At 37.4% G+C, this 15869-nt stretch overlaps 1 protein-coding gene across 1 annotated transcript in view; it reads right to left on the minus strand.

The window, feature by feature from the left end:
- Positions 1–1520: 1520 nt before the first annotated feature.
- KCTD8 (potassium channel tetramerization domain containing 8) overlaps positions 1521–15869 on the minus strand; it is a 279270-nt gene continuing 264921 nt past the window's right edge. Inside the window, exon 2 of the mRNA XM_027836330.1 lies at positions 1521–1981. Within this exon, the coding sequence (XP_027692131.1) occupies positions 1521–1981 (461 nt within the window). The remainder of the gene's footprint in view (positions 1982–15869) is intronic.

The following is a 15869-nucleotide window of genomic DNA, read 5'->3' on the forward strand; positions in this document are numbered from 1 at the left end:
CCAAAGCTTTCTGAAGCCACTTTTGATGTTTTTGTAAGATCAATTAAAATTTTAGTGCACTTTCCAAAGAGGTTTTGTTTTAATTGTAATTATGAGCTATATGCTAGTTCTGTCTCTACCTGAATCTCTGATTAACCTCTAATAGAATGTGTCTACAGAATCCTAACATTTGGAGCAAATTGGGTTTTACCCTCAGACATCTAATAGAATGTGTCTACAGAATCCTAACATTTGGAGCAAATTGGGTTTTACCCTCAGACATTACATTTAGGAGGTGCTCATAGCACTTACATTCCTTTAGCAGAGTAAGCTTAGCACCTAGTTGGCAAGAATAATTAGTTACAATAGGAATTTCCCAACTAGTCCTTGTCTCCACCTCTGATTGTAATCCCCCAGCTGAGCTCTGTCTCATGTCAATGTAGTCCATTAAGGCTGGTGCCTCTCACCATAATAAACTGAACTTGTCATAGAAAGTTGATTTGAGGGTGCTTTTCATGCTGTTTGCCTTGGTCCTACATTACGAATCTTGACCCAGACATAGAAAGTTCTGACTCTGTCCATATTGGTTTAGAGTTTGAGAAATGATTAGAAATAATTTAGCAATTGGCTGATTATAAAGATGAGGCCATGGACATCAAATCATTCTACCACATGTTCCTTTTAATAAACACATTAAGATTTTTTTTTTCCATTTGTCCAATTTTGTTGACTAACATGATAGACAGGAACTTTCAGAGAACCATCAGACCAATTTTCACAACCTGCTGCAACATTTGCATTTCACAGAAATAATCCTGACGAGCACTAATAGATGAATGTTGGTGCCATAATAAAACAGTATAAGGCATATTTACACCATCTTTACATAGAGAACACCATAGACACAGGAAAACCACAGATCTGGAACAAAATTAATTCAATCCCCAATACACCTTAAGTATATCAGCTTGACCTGAAATATTCATCCAAGCAATCTACCGGTCTTTCCTTTTTTGTGTGTGACTTAATTTTAACATTGTGCTCATGCAAAAGAGAGATTTGCTTTATTGCATTAACAATGAGACAGTTGGGGACTGGGTTCTATAACCATCTTCTAATATTTTATACTTCATGTTGCTTCATCCATATTAAGTCATGTTTGTTGGTGACATAACATGGGGTGATATGATGACTGGTGTTTGATGGACTACAAAATGACAAGATGTCCAGTTGACTAGAGCTTGAAAAATCAAGATTCCAAGAGTCTTGATCATGCACGTTTCCACTTCACGCTTACAAACTGCTTTAGATCAGACACATCATTTTTCATTTTCTATTTGTTTGTTTCATTTCTGTGTTTTTTTTTCATTTTTTTTTAAAAAAGAAACAAAACCAGGTACTGTCCACCATCTACTGTTTACAGAAAGAGGAGCAGCAAGGACCACACCAACTGCAGAATAGACCATAAGGACATCAGTCAGATATTGGTAATTGAATCAACATTGGATATTACTTGAAATATTTTGTGAAGCAGACAATTACTATAATCCATACTTCTGTAACAGTTCCGATTGCCACTGCCGTTTGCGTTCTGGAAAATAATCTGGAATGTGGATTTTTTTAAAATCCTGGATGCATTTTTTCATCTCTTCTTCCACACTCAACTTCTCACACACTTTCTTTTTAGAAAGATTCGTTTCACGGGACTTGCTAATTAGCGTCTGAAAGAGTTCACTGTTCCTGCGTTTGTCTGGTGGTGGCATCCACTGCACAGGTGCCTTTTTTGAGGGACGATCCAATGTCAAAGTATTTGGTTGGTGGGCTGCTGCCTGCTGGGCATTAGCTGGGTTTTCTTGTGGGGTACTAGCTTCTGAATGGCTATCACAACTGGAAGTGGAGAGCTCATTACAGGAAGTCCCACTTTCACTTCCTTTGTCTGTGACTTTATCTTGCTTCCTATCTTCGTGTTCTTGCTTGGGTGACACTGTTTTCTGGGGTGGTCCTAAAAGGAGAAATGGGAGAGAAAAACAAATAGTGGGATGTTTAGACCAAATGTAAGTTATATGTTCTCTAGATTTATCTTTAATCTCAGGTAAATCTTTGCTGCTGGGGAAAATAAATCTACAAAATCCAAACCTCCTGGCAGTTAATGAAACATGCAGAATGTTGAGTTTTTCTGTACCAGAAAGGCCTTTAGGTATGTTTAATGAGCTATTTTGTTGATTGTCTAGCATGGATCACTGAAAACAGGATTATTATCCTTTACTAGTCCTGGTTGTCTTTCATAAAGTACTTAATTAAGTTGTTGTTTTCCCTAACTACTGTTAGTAGATACCTGCCCTGTCTACATTTTGCTGCCAGGGAAACAAGCCTAGGGCTATTGTTGTCATTTTACAAAGTGGCTGTATTCTTGGAGGCCCAGGGGTACAGTCATATTATTTATATTTCTAGGGAGGAGATGGGTTTAAATCTTATACCTAGTCACTTAATTTGTTTCTTCCTATTTCCTTGGAGAAAGTGATGAAAGTAGTGAAAAAGAAGGTTCTTTTGGGGGGCCAAATTGTACAGTGAAAATAGGCCACTTCTTTGAAATACGATACTTGCCTTTTGAGCTGAATTACCTATTAAGCAAATTTTAAGAAAGCTGCCAAGATAATGATTTAAAACAGATAGTTTGTTTCCAGGAGGGCAATATCTTACAATGCTTGGCTTCACTGTAGGATTTAGACTATATTTCTCAAACCCTAGAGATTACACAAAACTCTAGTAAGCACTTAGATGAACAAAAACCTATTCAATTAGAAGCTTCAGTCCTTTTGTATTTCTGCTTTTCTGATGTCAAAGTGACTGAAACAAATCTTAAGTAAGTTGATATAATAGCAAGCATTTATATTATATACAAATATGTGTGCATGTACATACGCATACAGACCACCTCTCCCCAATAAAAAATAAATTCTGTAGGAGTAGAAATTCAGTAATCTTTGCTGTGTTTCATTTCATTGTTTCTTGAGGACTAAGCTAGCTATGTTTGTAGAAACTCATCAACAGGTTGGTAATGGGATGTATTTCTCAATCTTGAAGACAAAATATGAGATAATATCAGAGTTGTAATCTAGGTTGGTGGAGAGGCTGTCTGCAAGAATGGAATTCTAGATTCTTGAAGTATTAGGAAGTAGAGAAAAATATTCACTCTACTTTAAATTGTGAAAGGAATATTGTACTACATGTGCAAACTAATATGAAATCTGACCAGAGGAGGACAATGTGTAAACAAAACAAGAATAGTAGTCAAGTAAATCTGCTATTTATGTAATATAGGCCTTGTTAAGATCCTTCTCTGAGATTTTCCTGGAATGTTTATCCCTTTATTATTAATATGGTTAATATTAATATTAATTTTTTATTCTGGTATCCCCGATGTCTCCTTGAGATAGTTTAAGAGCTGGAAGGAACCTTAGAGTTCATCCAATTTAACCCCTTCATTTAAAGATGAACATATTGATGTCCAAAGAGGTTAAGTGACTTGTTTAGGGGCCCCAAACTTGATTTACTATGGGTATGCCCTGGTCTGTTTGATGGTGATTAAGGTTAAGTGATAAGTCATGGCTAGTCATACACATTCACTTATAAATGGAGGATGGAGGAACCAGAGAAAGACATAGGATAGAGGAGAGAGTCCTTTGAATATTCCTCTGGCTTCTAATCTAATTTCCTTCTGGGATAAGTATATCACAACTCAAGAAAATGGAACCATCCTCATTTTTATTTTTTCTATCACTCATGTCACTGCCTTGCTTGGGTTTCCTTTACACAACACAGCCTCACAGATCAAATTAAACCCAGTATTCATTGAGCACCTATTATGTTTAAAACATTGACTGTAGTGAGTGACATGAGGAATACAAGACATTGACTTGAAGGAGAGCATATTTACACGTGGGGGGAAAAAAGGTATCCAAAGAAGGAATATCACAAGAATGTTGGCTATGAGCTATATCTTGAAGTATTGTTAGATGTTTACAAGTAGCAAAGGATATAGCCACACTGTGACAATGTAGACTGAGGGTAAGCTTTACCAGGGCTAGCAGCCACAGCTGGATATCTTCACTCCATCACCCACAGAGGAAAACAAAGGAACTCAGTAGTGTGAGAGAGAGGTAGGAGATTTTTCTCTCCTCTTTTTCCCCAACACAACCATACTTAAGACTATTAAACTTTAAAAGATCTTAGACATCATTTAATTCAACATCTTCATGTTATAGATTAGAAAAATGATATCCAGAGGGGGGAAAACATTTGTCCCAAGTCATATATCAGAATAATGGCAAGAGGGTCACTAGAACCTATTTCTCCTAGTTCTTATCTCAGTGTCTCCTCAGACCTTTTGGTCTCAGCACTTCTTTATAGGGACAGCTAGTTGATGCAATAGATAGTATATAGAATGGGCCTAGAGTGGGGTGTAGGGCGTGTTCAGGAAAGACTAGTATGAGAGCTGCCACACCCTCTTCAGGGTTGCATTCCACCTTTGGTGTACACTTGATCCACCTAACTCTCACCTGTGGCTCCAAGACTGTAGCATGCACAGCAGCCACACCCCAGTAAACCCTTTTGGCAGACAGGGAGGTTGTAGGTACCCAAGGGGTTTCAAACCCATCAGTGAGTTAATGGGAGGTGTTCTACCCCAAGCATGTGAAGACTTCCCGTGGTGGAATAGTTGGATGAGAACAATTTATTTCAATGGCCATGAAGGCAGCTGAAGTAGGTGCTGTGAAGCACTTAGAGCTAGGTTAGACATCAAAGATGCGAAGGTCATCCACTGCATCTCGAGTCATCACCAGTCATCTTGACTCTGTCCTGCCCCTGAACTGTGATGACTCTGAAAGATAGAGTGAGGCCTACAATTTCATGCAACTGTGCCTTACTTAAATCCAATTTATGCACAAATCAAAAGACATCACCCATACCATTTTATCATTTTTACCTACTCTACCGCAGAGAGCACAACTCCAGTAGGCTGGTCACATTTTTCAAAAGACTATTTTATGGAAAACTCACAGAAGGCAAGCAGTCACATGATGGTCAGAAGAAGCAATACAAGGACACTCTCAAGGTCTTTCTTAAAAACTTTGGAATTGGGCAGCTAGGTGGCACAGTAGATAGGACTTCAGCCTTGGAGTCAGGAAGACCTGAGCTCAAATCTGACCTCAGACACTTGATACTTACTAGCTGTGTGACCCTGGGCAAGTCACTTAACCCCGATTGCCACACCAAAAAAAAAAAAAAAAGTTGGGGGCAACTAGGTGGTGCAGTGGATAGAGCACTGGCCCTGGAGTCAGAAGGACCTGAGTTCAAATCCGGCCTCAGACACATAACACTTACTAGCTGTGTGACTTTGGGCAAGTCACTTAATCTTAATTGCCTCACCAAAAGGAAAAAAAAAAGAAACTTTGGAATTGATTGTGTGACATGGGAGACACTGGCACACAATCCTCAGTATGGTGTGCCCTCAAAAGAAACATGATATGTACAAATTTACGGAGTCCACCCTAAATGTTCACATGCTATTTGTGCCTTGTATTGGTCTGATCAGCCATATTCAGACACACTGTAACTTGACTCTAATATAGTGATGTCCTTCATTCCTGAAGAGGATCAAAATGACAACAACCCCCAACCAACCAGGGCCTGGATTCAAGAAGACTCATCTTCCTGATTTCAAATCTAGTCTTAGACACTTACTAGCTGTATGACCCTGGACAAGTTGCTTAGTCACAAATCACTATTTTCTTCAGTTTCATCATCTATAAAATTGCTGGAGAAGGAAGTGCCAAAACCACTCCAGTGTCTTTGCCAAGAAAAACCCGAATGGGGTCACAAAGAGTTGGATAAGACCGAAAATGACTGAACAACAACAAATTTTTTACAATCTTAAAATAATTAAAGACCACCCAAAGAGCTTTTCTTTATGTGGATTATCTCTATAAATATTTACCTAATATAAACTAAAACAACTTAGTATTATTAAAAAAAATTGACTTTGCAGATCCTCAAAAATGTCTTGAGGACCTCTGGTGGTCCCTGGAGCTAATTTTGAGATCCACTGCTTTAATTATACAATGACTAAGACAATTTTAATTTCAGGACAAGCCTTAGGCATGAGGTGATTTTTAAGTATATGATACCTCCAATTCCTTCAGCATCATTCTGTCTGCTGAGTCAGAACTTCCCTTGACAGGAGACAATATCTTTTCTTCCCATTAGAGATAAATGGTTTAAAATAAATGCTTGGGAGAAGCAACATATTAATTGGAAAATAATTCATGCTGGAACTGATGCAAGATTTTGTCCTGATCAAATGGGAGGATGTTATTAGTAAGTATACAAGATATCTAAGAGGGTAATGAGAGAGATTACCTCTGGAGGGGAAGGATGAATACATGGGAAATTGTAGGCAGCACAGATTTTTTCTTGTCAGCATTAAGTCATTGAGCAAATGCGTATTTAGTACCTTTTATATGTACAAGGATCTTAGACCTAAAGCTGGAAGGAATTTTGGTCATGCAGTCCAATTTCCTCATTTTACAGGTGAAGATACTGAGGCCCAGAGAGCATTTTGCTTCTCTAAGATCACATAGACAATGAGTTGCACAGTCAGGATTTCAACCTAAATCCAGCTTTCCATAACACTGTAGGGACTATAAGGGAAATAAACACATATAACCATCATACAAAGAAATGTACAGTGCTTGTACTACAACAAAGGGAGGCTCCATTTCTATCTGGAGTGAGAGGAAAGCTATCATGGAGAACATTTGATCAAAGTATGTCCTATTAACAATGAGGGATTGGGGGGGGAGGCTGGATGTGACCCCAGGATCAAAGATCAAAAGCTAGAAAGGATCTTGGAGATCTAGTCCAGGGCTCTCCTTTTTCAGAAAGTTGAGTGAGTTGTTCAAGGTAACAGAGATCCTTAAATAAAAGATTAACATATTATAATATCCTTTCCAGATTGACAGTGGTGAAAGTGTAGAAGATATTTTAAAATTATCACTTATAAGTGTGCCATAATCTTGTGGCAAAAAATCTAATCATTAAAGTTGGCTGTCTTGAGGAGCTTATAATTCCTAAACTCTCCAGTCATGCAAAGCAACTGAAGTTGTCCTCAGGAAGGAAGGACACATAACAGATGTAAAAACTCAGTGTCAGAAGACCTATGATCTATTGATATATGACAAAAGGTTAATCCATTTTGTCTGAATTATCTAGATACCAATGTGTTAATTCTCTGTAAGAATCCTGCAAAAAATCAACATAATTGTAATTAAATTCTGTAAGATTCTCTAAATTTGTTTTTGATTCAGACCCCTAATTTCATCAATGCAGGGACCTCCAGAAGAGAAAACTTCCTCTATGGAATTTCAGAATCTTTTCTGGAGACATTGAGAGGTTAAGTAATTTTCCATGGGTCACACAGCTATTATGTGGAAGGAAGGAAGGAAGGTTTGGACCCAGATTATCCTAACTCAGAAGCCAGTCCTTAATTTTCAGAGAGAATGAATAATGGATTGGATTACTGATTTGAAATGTGATTATTATTCCTATTATTATTTTCATTACTTTAGTTGAAGTAAAGGGTAAGTAGCAATGGGGAAGGCAGAGGTATATGCCATTTATGACAGGGAAAGTAAATTAATTCAGAGAGAATAATGACCCACTTCAGTTATCTAGCTTATTTGTGGATGTCTGCTAATTGCAGGCTCCCAGGAATGATTTAAATCTGAAATTTTACATCATTCCCTTCAATGGTCCAAAGCTACTCTAATTGCCTTAAGTGCAATATGAATAATGATTGAAATAAAAGAAATATCTTCATATTCATGAACAGGAATAGTGTCAGCACCTTTCCCCCCATGTTCTTCAAACAGTAATGGAAGCAAATAGGCAAAGCAATGACTTTCTCAAGAGCATTTTCCTCTTTGGGCCAGAACACCAATCAGACCTGGTCAAAAAAGAAAGTGATTTGGAGGACTCATCAACATCTCTACTGGGTATTATCTCTCTCTCTCTCTCTCTCTCTCTCCACACATACACCATTGAACTGCTGAAGATGATTCATAAAATGGTCTAAATGACTTGCCCCAAAACTTCACAGCAAATTATAGAAAGATCAGATTTTGGGCATAAATTCCACCTCCTCAATATGGTTATTTATCTAGATATTTCAGTTAACCAACAGCCATTATTTAAATATTTGGAAGTATTTTAATTTTTGAATTTTCCAGTTTTTATCCTGGATATTCAGTCATGTAGACCAGGGTTCCCAAACAGCAGTCCTAGATCTCATAGATTTTGGAAACTACTTGGTAAATGTGTAAATTGGTGACTGAAGGCACACTTCCCTCCCCTGGGTTTGCCTGGGATTCCAATCAGAAGAAGAAAGCTGGCAGTGACCTTTCCCACCCTCCTATTTTGACTGAAAGGCTCTCAGGCAATGAAAAGCAGCCCTTCCTCACAAAAACCAGGAGACCCTTGCTATAGACATGGTTACAACTCTGTGTTCTTTCCAATAAACCAGACAGATGTGCTCAGTGTATGACTACACCTCCAGCTTTCTCCTAAATCTCAACAGTAGTGAGAACACCAGAGCATGAAAATATGGTAGAATTCAAAACATCAACTTTTTTGAAAAATGCTTTTCCACATTTGTTAAGGACTTGTTAGATATACGATCTTATAGGGGGCACTGGTTATATGAAAACAAAACAAAACTCCTCCTTTTCAGCAGCTTACAATTGAGCAGGTGAGATATGATATGTACATTGTCAACTGAAGATGCACACGACCCTTTGTATTGAGTAATAGCCATTGCCTGAGCCAAAGCTAAATCATAGTATGTAGATTCAATAGGGATAAACAATGACCATTTCATTTCTGAGAAAAGAGACTTACAGAAGAAGAAAAAAAAAGAAATAACATTTTCTCCCATTTTGAGCTACAAAAATTTGAAGATTAAAAGCAATAATAAAAGCATTACACCAGAGAAAATAAAGGAAATGGAGAGTATCTTAAAAATGGACAAGGAATGATAAAAGCTGGGCAAGATACGATTCTAGATTTATTCCATTAGGTTTTATTATGCTCCAATAAAAAAGACAAAAAATGCCTCCACTCTACCTTCCCCCTTCCCCTGGATCATTTAGGCAGGGAGGGGCAGATCCCTACCTTACCAATACGCATAATGCCTTTTAAAGCAACATGTGATCCTTCTAACTGGTGTTACCCTGTACAGACCTGTTCATTTGGATGCTTGTTTATTTTAGACTATAATGCAGGGTCATTTCCAAATGAAGCCTCTTTGTGCAACTGCACACTTGACAAAACCTTTTATTTTAATCTCCTTACCTGCCTAGTGATGATAAAAAGACTCTATGTGGATAATGTGGCTGCAATAGACACAATTCCCAGAGGGGAGATTACCCTTTAATAGTGCTAAACTCAATGGCGTGTGAATGGTTATGTGGTGCTTGAACTGAATGAACCAATCTATCTTAAAGATTAGAACCACGTGCCTCTAAGTAATAAGCAGCTTATCTCAAAAAGAGAAAACAATATATCAGGTAGAGTTTCTGTGTCTGGGGAGGAGGTGAGGGTAGATGAATATTAAGGTCTCCTTTACATGCCCAATCAGTAAAACTCCAACATTTAAATGGCAGTTAAGATCTAGGTTTGAATCCGGTCTGTGCCTCTTGCTCCCCATGTAATCTTGAATAAGTCACAACCTCCCTCTCCCTGCCTTTCCTCTGTGAAATAAAAGGGTTGAATTGGATGACTTCTAATATCCATTGTGAGACTAAATCTATGATTGTATGCATGAGACTTTCTTTCCTTTTTGGGAAAGGATGGCAAAATTTAAGTTGGAACCTATGAAAGAGAATTTTATAATAAGCACTTTAACATTTGGAACCAAAATCTCATCAATGCTGGATATTCCCTCCACCTGGGCAGATGGCAATCTCTCCAAAACTTCTCATCCTATGCCGTTGTTTTCAGGTACTCATGTGAGAAAATGTTAAGCTCATTCGTGCTGCTTTTTTCTCATCTTCACTGACAAGATTCTTGAAGGGGATTTTTGATTTTTTGAAATATGGTTTGAGAAGGGAAAATGTTCTCACAATCACAATTTTCTCTTCTGCTCATTGATTTCTAAGATACACTGCCATTTTGTTTTCATTGTGTCCTGAGGATAGTCCACAACCATTCTCTCCCTTTGCTAGAAGCTGCTCATGATCAAATGCTATCTCCTCTGTGAGGTCATCCCTGATCAGCAATAAATTCATCTTTCCCACCTCTGAAATCCCAGAGCACAAATTGTTTCTACCACTCATTGGGCATTCACTGCTACATTGTTAGTTATCCTTTCTTAGGTTATCTGTTCAGGTGACTCCACAACTCATGGACCAAAATAATTCTCATCACTTTATATTTTAGAGAGTTTAACTCAGAAAATTTGTACCAGGACAGAGAGAAATGTTAGATAATAAAGGGTCATTCTCCACCTAGAGCTTATAGTCTAAAAGGGATAAAAGACACAAACACAACAGCCATAATATATTGTGATAAATGATTAATGCTTCTGAGAGATGTTCTAAGTAAGTAGGTCATTGACGATTGGAAAGATCAGGGAAGACTCCTTGGAGGAAATTATATAAGAGTGTGGGTAGGAATTCAACAGGTAGAGATGAGGGAATGGATATTCCAAGCATGAGCAAAGATATGGAAGTGGAAAAATATGACCTGTGACTAAAAGAGAGTGAATAATTCTGTTTGCCTAGAGTATAGAGTAGATAAAGGTAAAGAGTATGAAATAATAATGGGAAGCCAGGGTAACACATTAATGTAATATTGGTATAATTAAAGATTCTTTAAATTATTTTGGAAAACAATTTGGAATTCTGCAAGAAAAGTTACTAGACTGTTCATGTGCTTTGATCTAGCACTTCCCTACTGGGCATACAGTACAAGGAAATCAATGATAAAAAGATAGGTCCCACAAAGAACAAAAAATTCATAACAGCACTTTTGAGGTAGCAAAAACTGGAGGGAAAGTGAGTGCATATTGTTTGGGAAATGGCTGAATAATTTGTGAAGAATTCAGAGATTTTGTATATGTATAAAAGTATATGTATATGTATAAAGTATATAAGTATATGTATAAAATGATGAAAATCAAAGAAAATAGAAACAGGACAACAGCATTTTCAATTATTGGAATACAAATGACGGCATTTAAAAATTGCAACTGAATTCACATTAATGACAAATTCCAGAGGACAGATGATATTAGGACAAGTGACCCTTCTTTCACCTGTAGTCAAGTCAATAAGCTTTTATTAAAGGCCAATTATGTGATAGGCATCATACTGAGGATATAAAGAAAGACAACATTAGTCCTCATCCTCAAAGAGCTTGCAATTAAATGAAGTATGGGTGCCAAATGTGGCAGGTGCAGACAGGTAGGTTTCTGTGTTGGTTGGATTTGTTCTGTTTTTCTCAATTGCAAGGGTTGATTCTGAATGCTGGGGGAAGGATATAGCAATACAACTTTTTTTTTTGGCTAGGCAATGGGGTTAAGTGACTTGCCCAGGGTCACACAGCTAGTAAGTGCTATGTGTCTGAGACTGGATTTGAACTCAAGTCCTCCTGAATCCAGGTCCAGTGCTCTATCCACTGTGCCACCTAGCTGCCCCACCAATACAACTTTTAAGAGGTGATATATTAAAGATGTTAAATGCTACACTAAGGAATTTTAATACTATTTGTCAGACAATTGGGAGCCACTGTAGGATTTGTAGCAGTAACATGATGAGATCTGTGTATAAGACTTGGTTTTAGAGGAAAGAGACAGTAGAGGCAGGAAGTTATTACAAAAGCCTAAACAGATAGTAAATAGAGGTAGTAGAAGTGAAAAAAAGGGAAAACAAGGATGAAAGATACTGGAGAGGTAGACTTGTCTTTTCTGTCAGTGGCACCCCATTCACCAAACCTTCCATGAATGAAAAACTGTTCTCTTTGACTCTTCTCTCTTCCTTGACTCTTAACAATATATTAGGTACCAATCCTTCACACTTTCTCCAGAATATCTCTCACATATATTATCTGCTCTTTATTCCCACAATTGTTACTTTATTATCATTTACCTAGACTATTAGAAAAGCTTCCTATTAGGGCTTCTTAACTCTGTCATTCACTCTGCTCCCCCCCCCCCCAACAATCAATCCTTCATAGAGCACCTTGCCTAATATAACATATATTGTGCATAGATCTGATCATTTCATTTCTCTGTTCAAAATGTTTCAATAGCTCTCATTTGTCTATTGAATAAAATTAAGACAACTTGGTCTGGTATCCAATGCTTCTACAATTTGATACAGTTCTATATTTTTATCATTATCTCATCTCATGCATTCCCCACTCAAGAGAGACTGCTTGTTGAGTTAGTTATCAAAGGGATTTCTGTACAGGTTGGGATGCTTGTTCTCTAGAATCCCGTTCTCAAAGATTCAGTGATCCTCTAGTGATCCTTCTTTTTATAAACTCTAAAATCCAGCTGAACAGAAATGCTTGCAACGTACCCTGCTTTCTTGCTTCCATGTTGTTCACTATGCCCAGAACACCAAGGCTTTCATTTCTGCCCCTTTAATTCTTTCTGCCTTTTCCAGAAAGACTTCCCTCTCCCATATTTACTACCCTGGGATACCACTGGATCTCAAACAACACTTTATTTAAACCTCTCACATGCATTCATCAAGTATTATTTTGACTTTTTTTTTTTGGTCAAGAGACAATATTCCATGGTAGGTAGAGGGAAAGTCTTATAGCTAGGAAAGCCTGGCTTCAACCCCCCTGCCTTTGACTTATATGAGCTTTGTGACTAGGGGCAAGTAACTTAATCCAGTTAACTCTCCAGCTCTATAAACTATAGAAGAATTTCTGATGTGCATCAGTGGAGGGAGTTTGCACAGTGGAATCTTAAGTGACTAAAATCCCAGGTTCAGATTTCCTCCCTTTCTCCCCAAAATCATTTTTTTATCTATGTCATATCATATTACTATATGATAAATACTGGAGGGGTGGTCTTTGTCTTATCCGTATTTTCATAACTCTGAGCACTCTATACATAAAAAGTGCTTAATAATGTTTGCTGAATGGAACTGATATACTAAGAGTAGAATGAGATTATTTAGAGATGGTGAGGTCTTATCTTTCCAACTAAATTGTAACCTTTTGGAGGACAGACAGGATGTTGCACCTTCTACTGCTCATCTCCTACTCTTTAGTACCCAATCCAACAAACCGAAGACCATAGTTGTTACTACATTTATATTTGTTTGCTTAAAGACAAGTGCAATTTAAAACACCAAAGAGAACTATGACAAGAATCTTTGATTGGTGAGTCACTATTCCAGATAAAAAGAATGGAATAATGTGCATGTCATATTACAGAGTAATTTCAAAACAAGAGGAAAATAAGAGGGCTTGGGGTAAAGCATCATTGAGGAAAAAGAGGATATTTCAAAAGTTGAAAGGGATGAGTAATATAACTGACAAAAGCATATCTAACAACTTTGGGAATTAGTACAATGCCAAGGGAGCAGATTTTTCTTCTTCCTGTGTCTAGAAAGATGAAGGTGGTCATAGCTAATGCCCATAATCCAAACAGGTGAATTTATCTTCAGCAGAGCCAGTATCAGAAAGTAAGTGACAAGGAAAGGGGGGAGGATGAGTAGTAAGGACATGGCCATTTATCTCATTCTTGAGGCTGCCTCTGAAAATCATTTCTATTGAATGAGTTCCACTTGACCCTCATTTCAGGCTTTACTAATAAAAATAGTTGATTTACTGAGCATCTTACAATGTTTTATTATACTGTCCCCACAATACTTTGTCCTTCAAACTCAGTGAGTTAGGTGCCTATCATTATCCACAAAACAAATAGGGAAAAGGGAAACTGAGGCTGAGAGAGTTGGCTTGCCCATAGTCATATACCTAGTGCTTACATATGAGGAGAGGAAAACCTATTTTTTTTTAAGTCAATCCTGTCTCCCCTATATATCATGGTATCTGATGAATCCAACTAAACATCTCTGAAATAAATCATCAGTATCAATTTATATTCTCAGAAACTACTAGCATACAAAAAATGTGTTTGGAACGGAATAAAGAAGATACTTCAAATTATTTCTGAGCATTGCAGATGGGCCTTATTGTGACACAATCATACCTCTTGGATTTTTCTCCTTGTATATAACCAAGCCTTCAATCTTATGGGCTCCCAGTGCTGTACCTCAAATGTCTCTCTCCATTTTCTCATTCTCATTCTCATTGATCATTTATTTTCATTATCAGTATGGTTTGGATTTTTTTCATCATTTGTAAAAGGACTCACCATCTCAAAATACCCTTCTTATTCTGAGGCATATTTGCCATGAAAACCTGATTTATCCAGCTTTCAAGTCTGTGAGTGCAAATTTAGGATTGCTTATTCTCCTACTATAAAATGTTGATACTAACACCTAGATGGTGCTTGGTGAGGATTAATGAGATGTTGTCTGAACATGCAGAGTATCTCTGGGGGGAAGAGTACTTTGTAAATACAGAGGTGGAGGGTCTATTATAATATGCTACATAGAACAAATTTATACTGACATAAAAACATGCTGACAAAGAAATTATCTGGGCTTATTATAAAATACCAAGCAAATGCCTGAAGCCACAGTTAGAACCTGATGATAGTAAAGACAGGAGGGGATGGGGGTAGGGGGATGGGGAAAGAGAGTTTCACAGAGAACAGGAGCAGTGAAGAATAGAAGACATTTCCAATATGCAGGAATCATCATTGCCTGGTTTCCTAGTATTCCTAGCTGGGTCCAACGATTGTCAGGGGAAGGTGCCTATTAGCCGAAATGCTAACTAATGTGGAGAAGAATGAACTGTCACTTTATGGGTGATCTTTAAGAAATTGTAGCATCAGATGCTTTAAAGTCTGAAGTGGACCTCAGTGATTAACTCAGCCAATCTTTTAATTTTACAGTCAAAATCCAGAGCAGGGAAATGACTTGACTAAGACCCCACAGAATGGCACTTTGCGATTTGTAAGAGTATACCCACTAGGTATACAAGTAGTGATGTCATTGTAATAAAAACAAAATATAAATAAACTTGGTAGTTAATTTTTGTCAGGAAGACTCATTTCATCAGAAACTGGTATCCTTAAAACTGATTAACTTTGAGAATAGAAGGACTCTCGAGAATAACTACTCCACCCTTCTACTCAGTGCTTAATCCCTTTGAAGAGATATCTGCTATCTATTGTCTAGCCTCTTTTTATCCTTTCATTCCTGAGCAACTCACTATTGTGTGGTATGGAGCACTGAGCACTGGACATGGAGTCAGGATTTCTACATTCAAAACATTACTCTGAAACTTAATAGCTTTGTGACCATACACAAGTCACTTAATCAGTTTTTTCATTTACTAAGTTGGGATAATGATATTCTTCCTGTCATATAATTATATATTATCATTGCATAGTATATTATCACAAAATATAATAGTATTTTTAGCTTCTCTACTATTGAATATTTTTTCTCTCCATTTGTCCTACTTCTACCTCTAGAGATGAATAGAATAAGTCTAATCCTTATCCCACGTAGAGGCTCTGTAAATAGAAGAAGACAGCAAATCTTAATTATCTTTGCTTCAGGTTAAATATCCCTGGTTCCTTCAATCATTCCTCATAGGACATGCTACCTAGAAACTTCACCATCCCAGTCAACCTTCTGTGTACACAAGCTAATTTGTCACTGTCTCTCTTAAAATGGGGTACC

The sequence above is a fragment of the Vombatus ursinus genome, unplaced genomic scaffold, assembly GCF_900497805.2.
Source record: "Vombatus ursinus unplaced genomic scaffold, bare-nosed wombat genome assembly UNPS02014818.1, whole genome shotgun sequence".
Lineage (NCBI taxonomy): Eukaryota > Metazoa > Chordata > Mammalia > Diprotodontia > Vombatidae > Vombatus > Vombatus ursinus.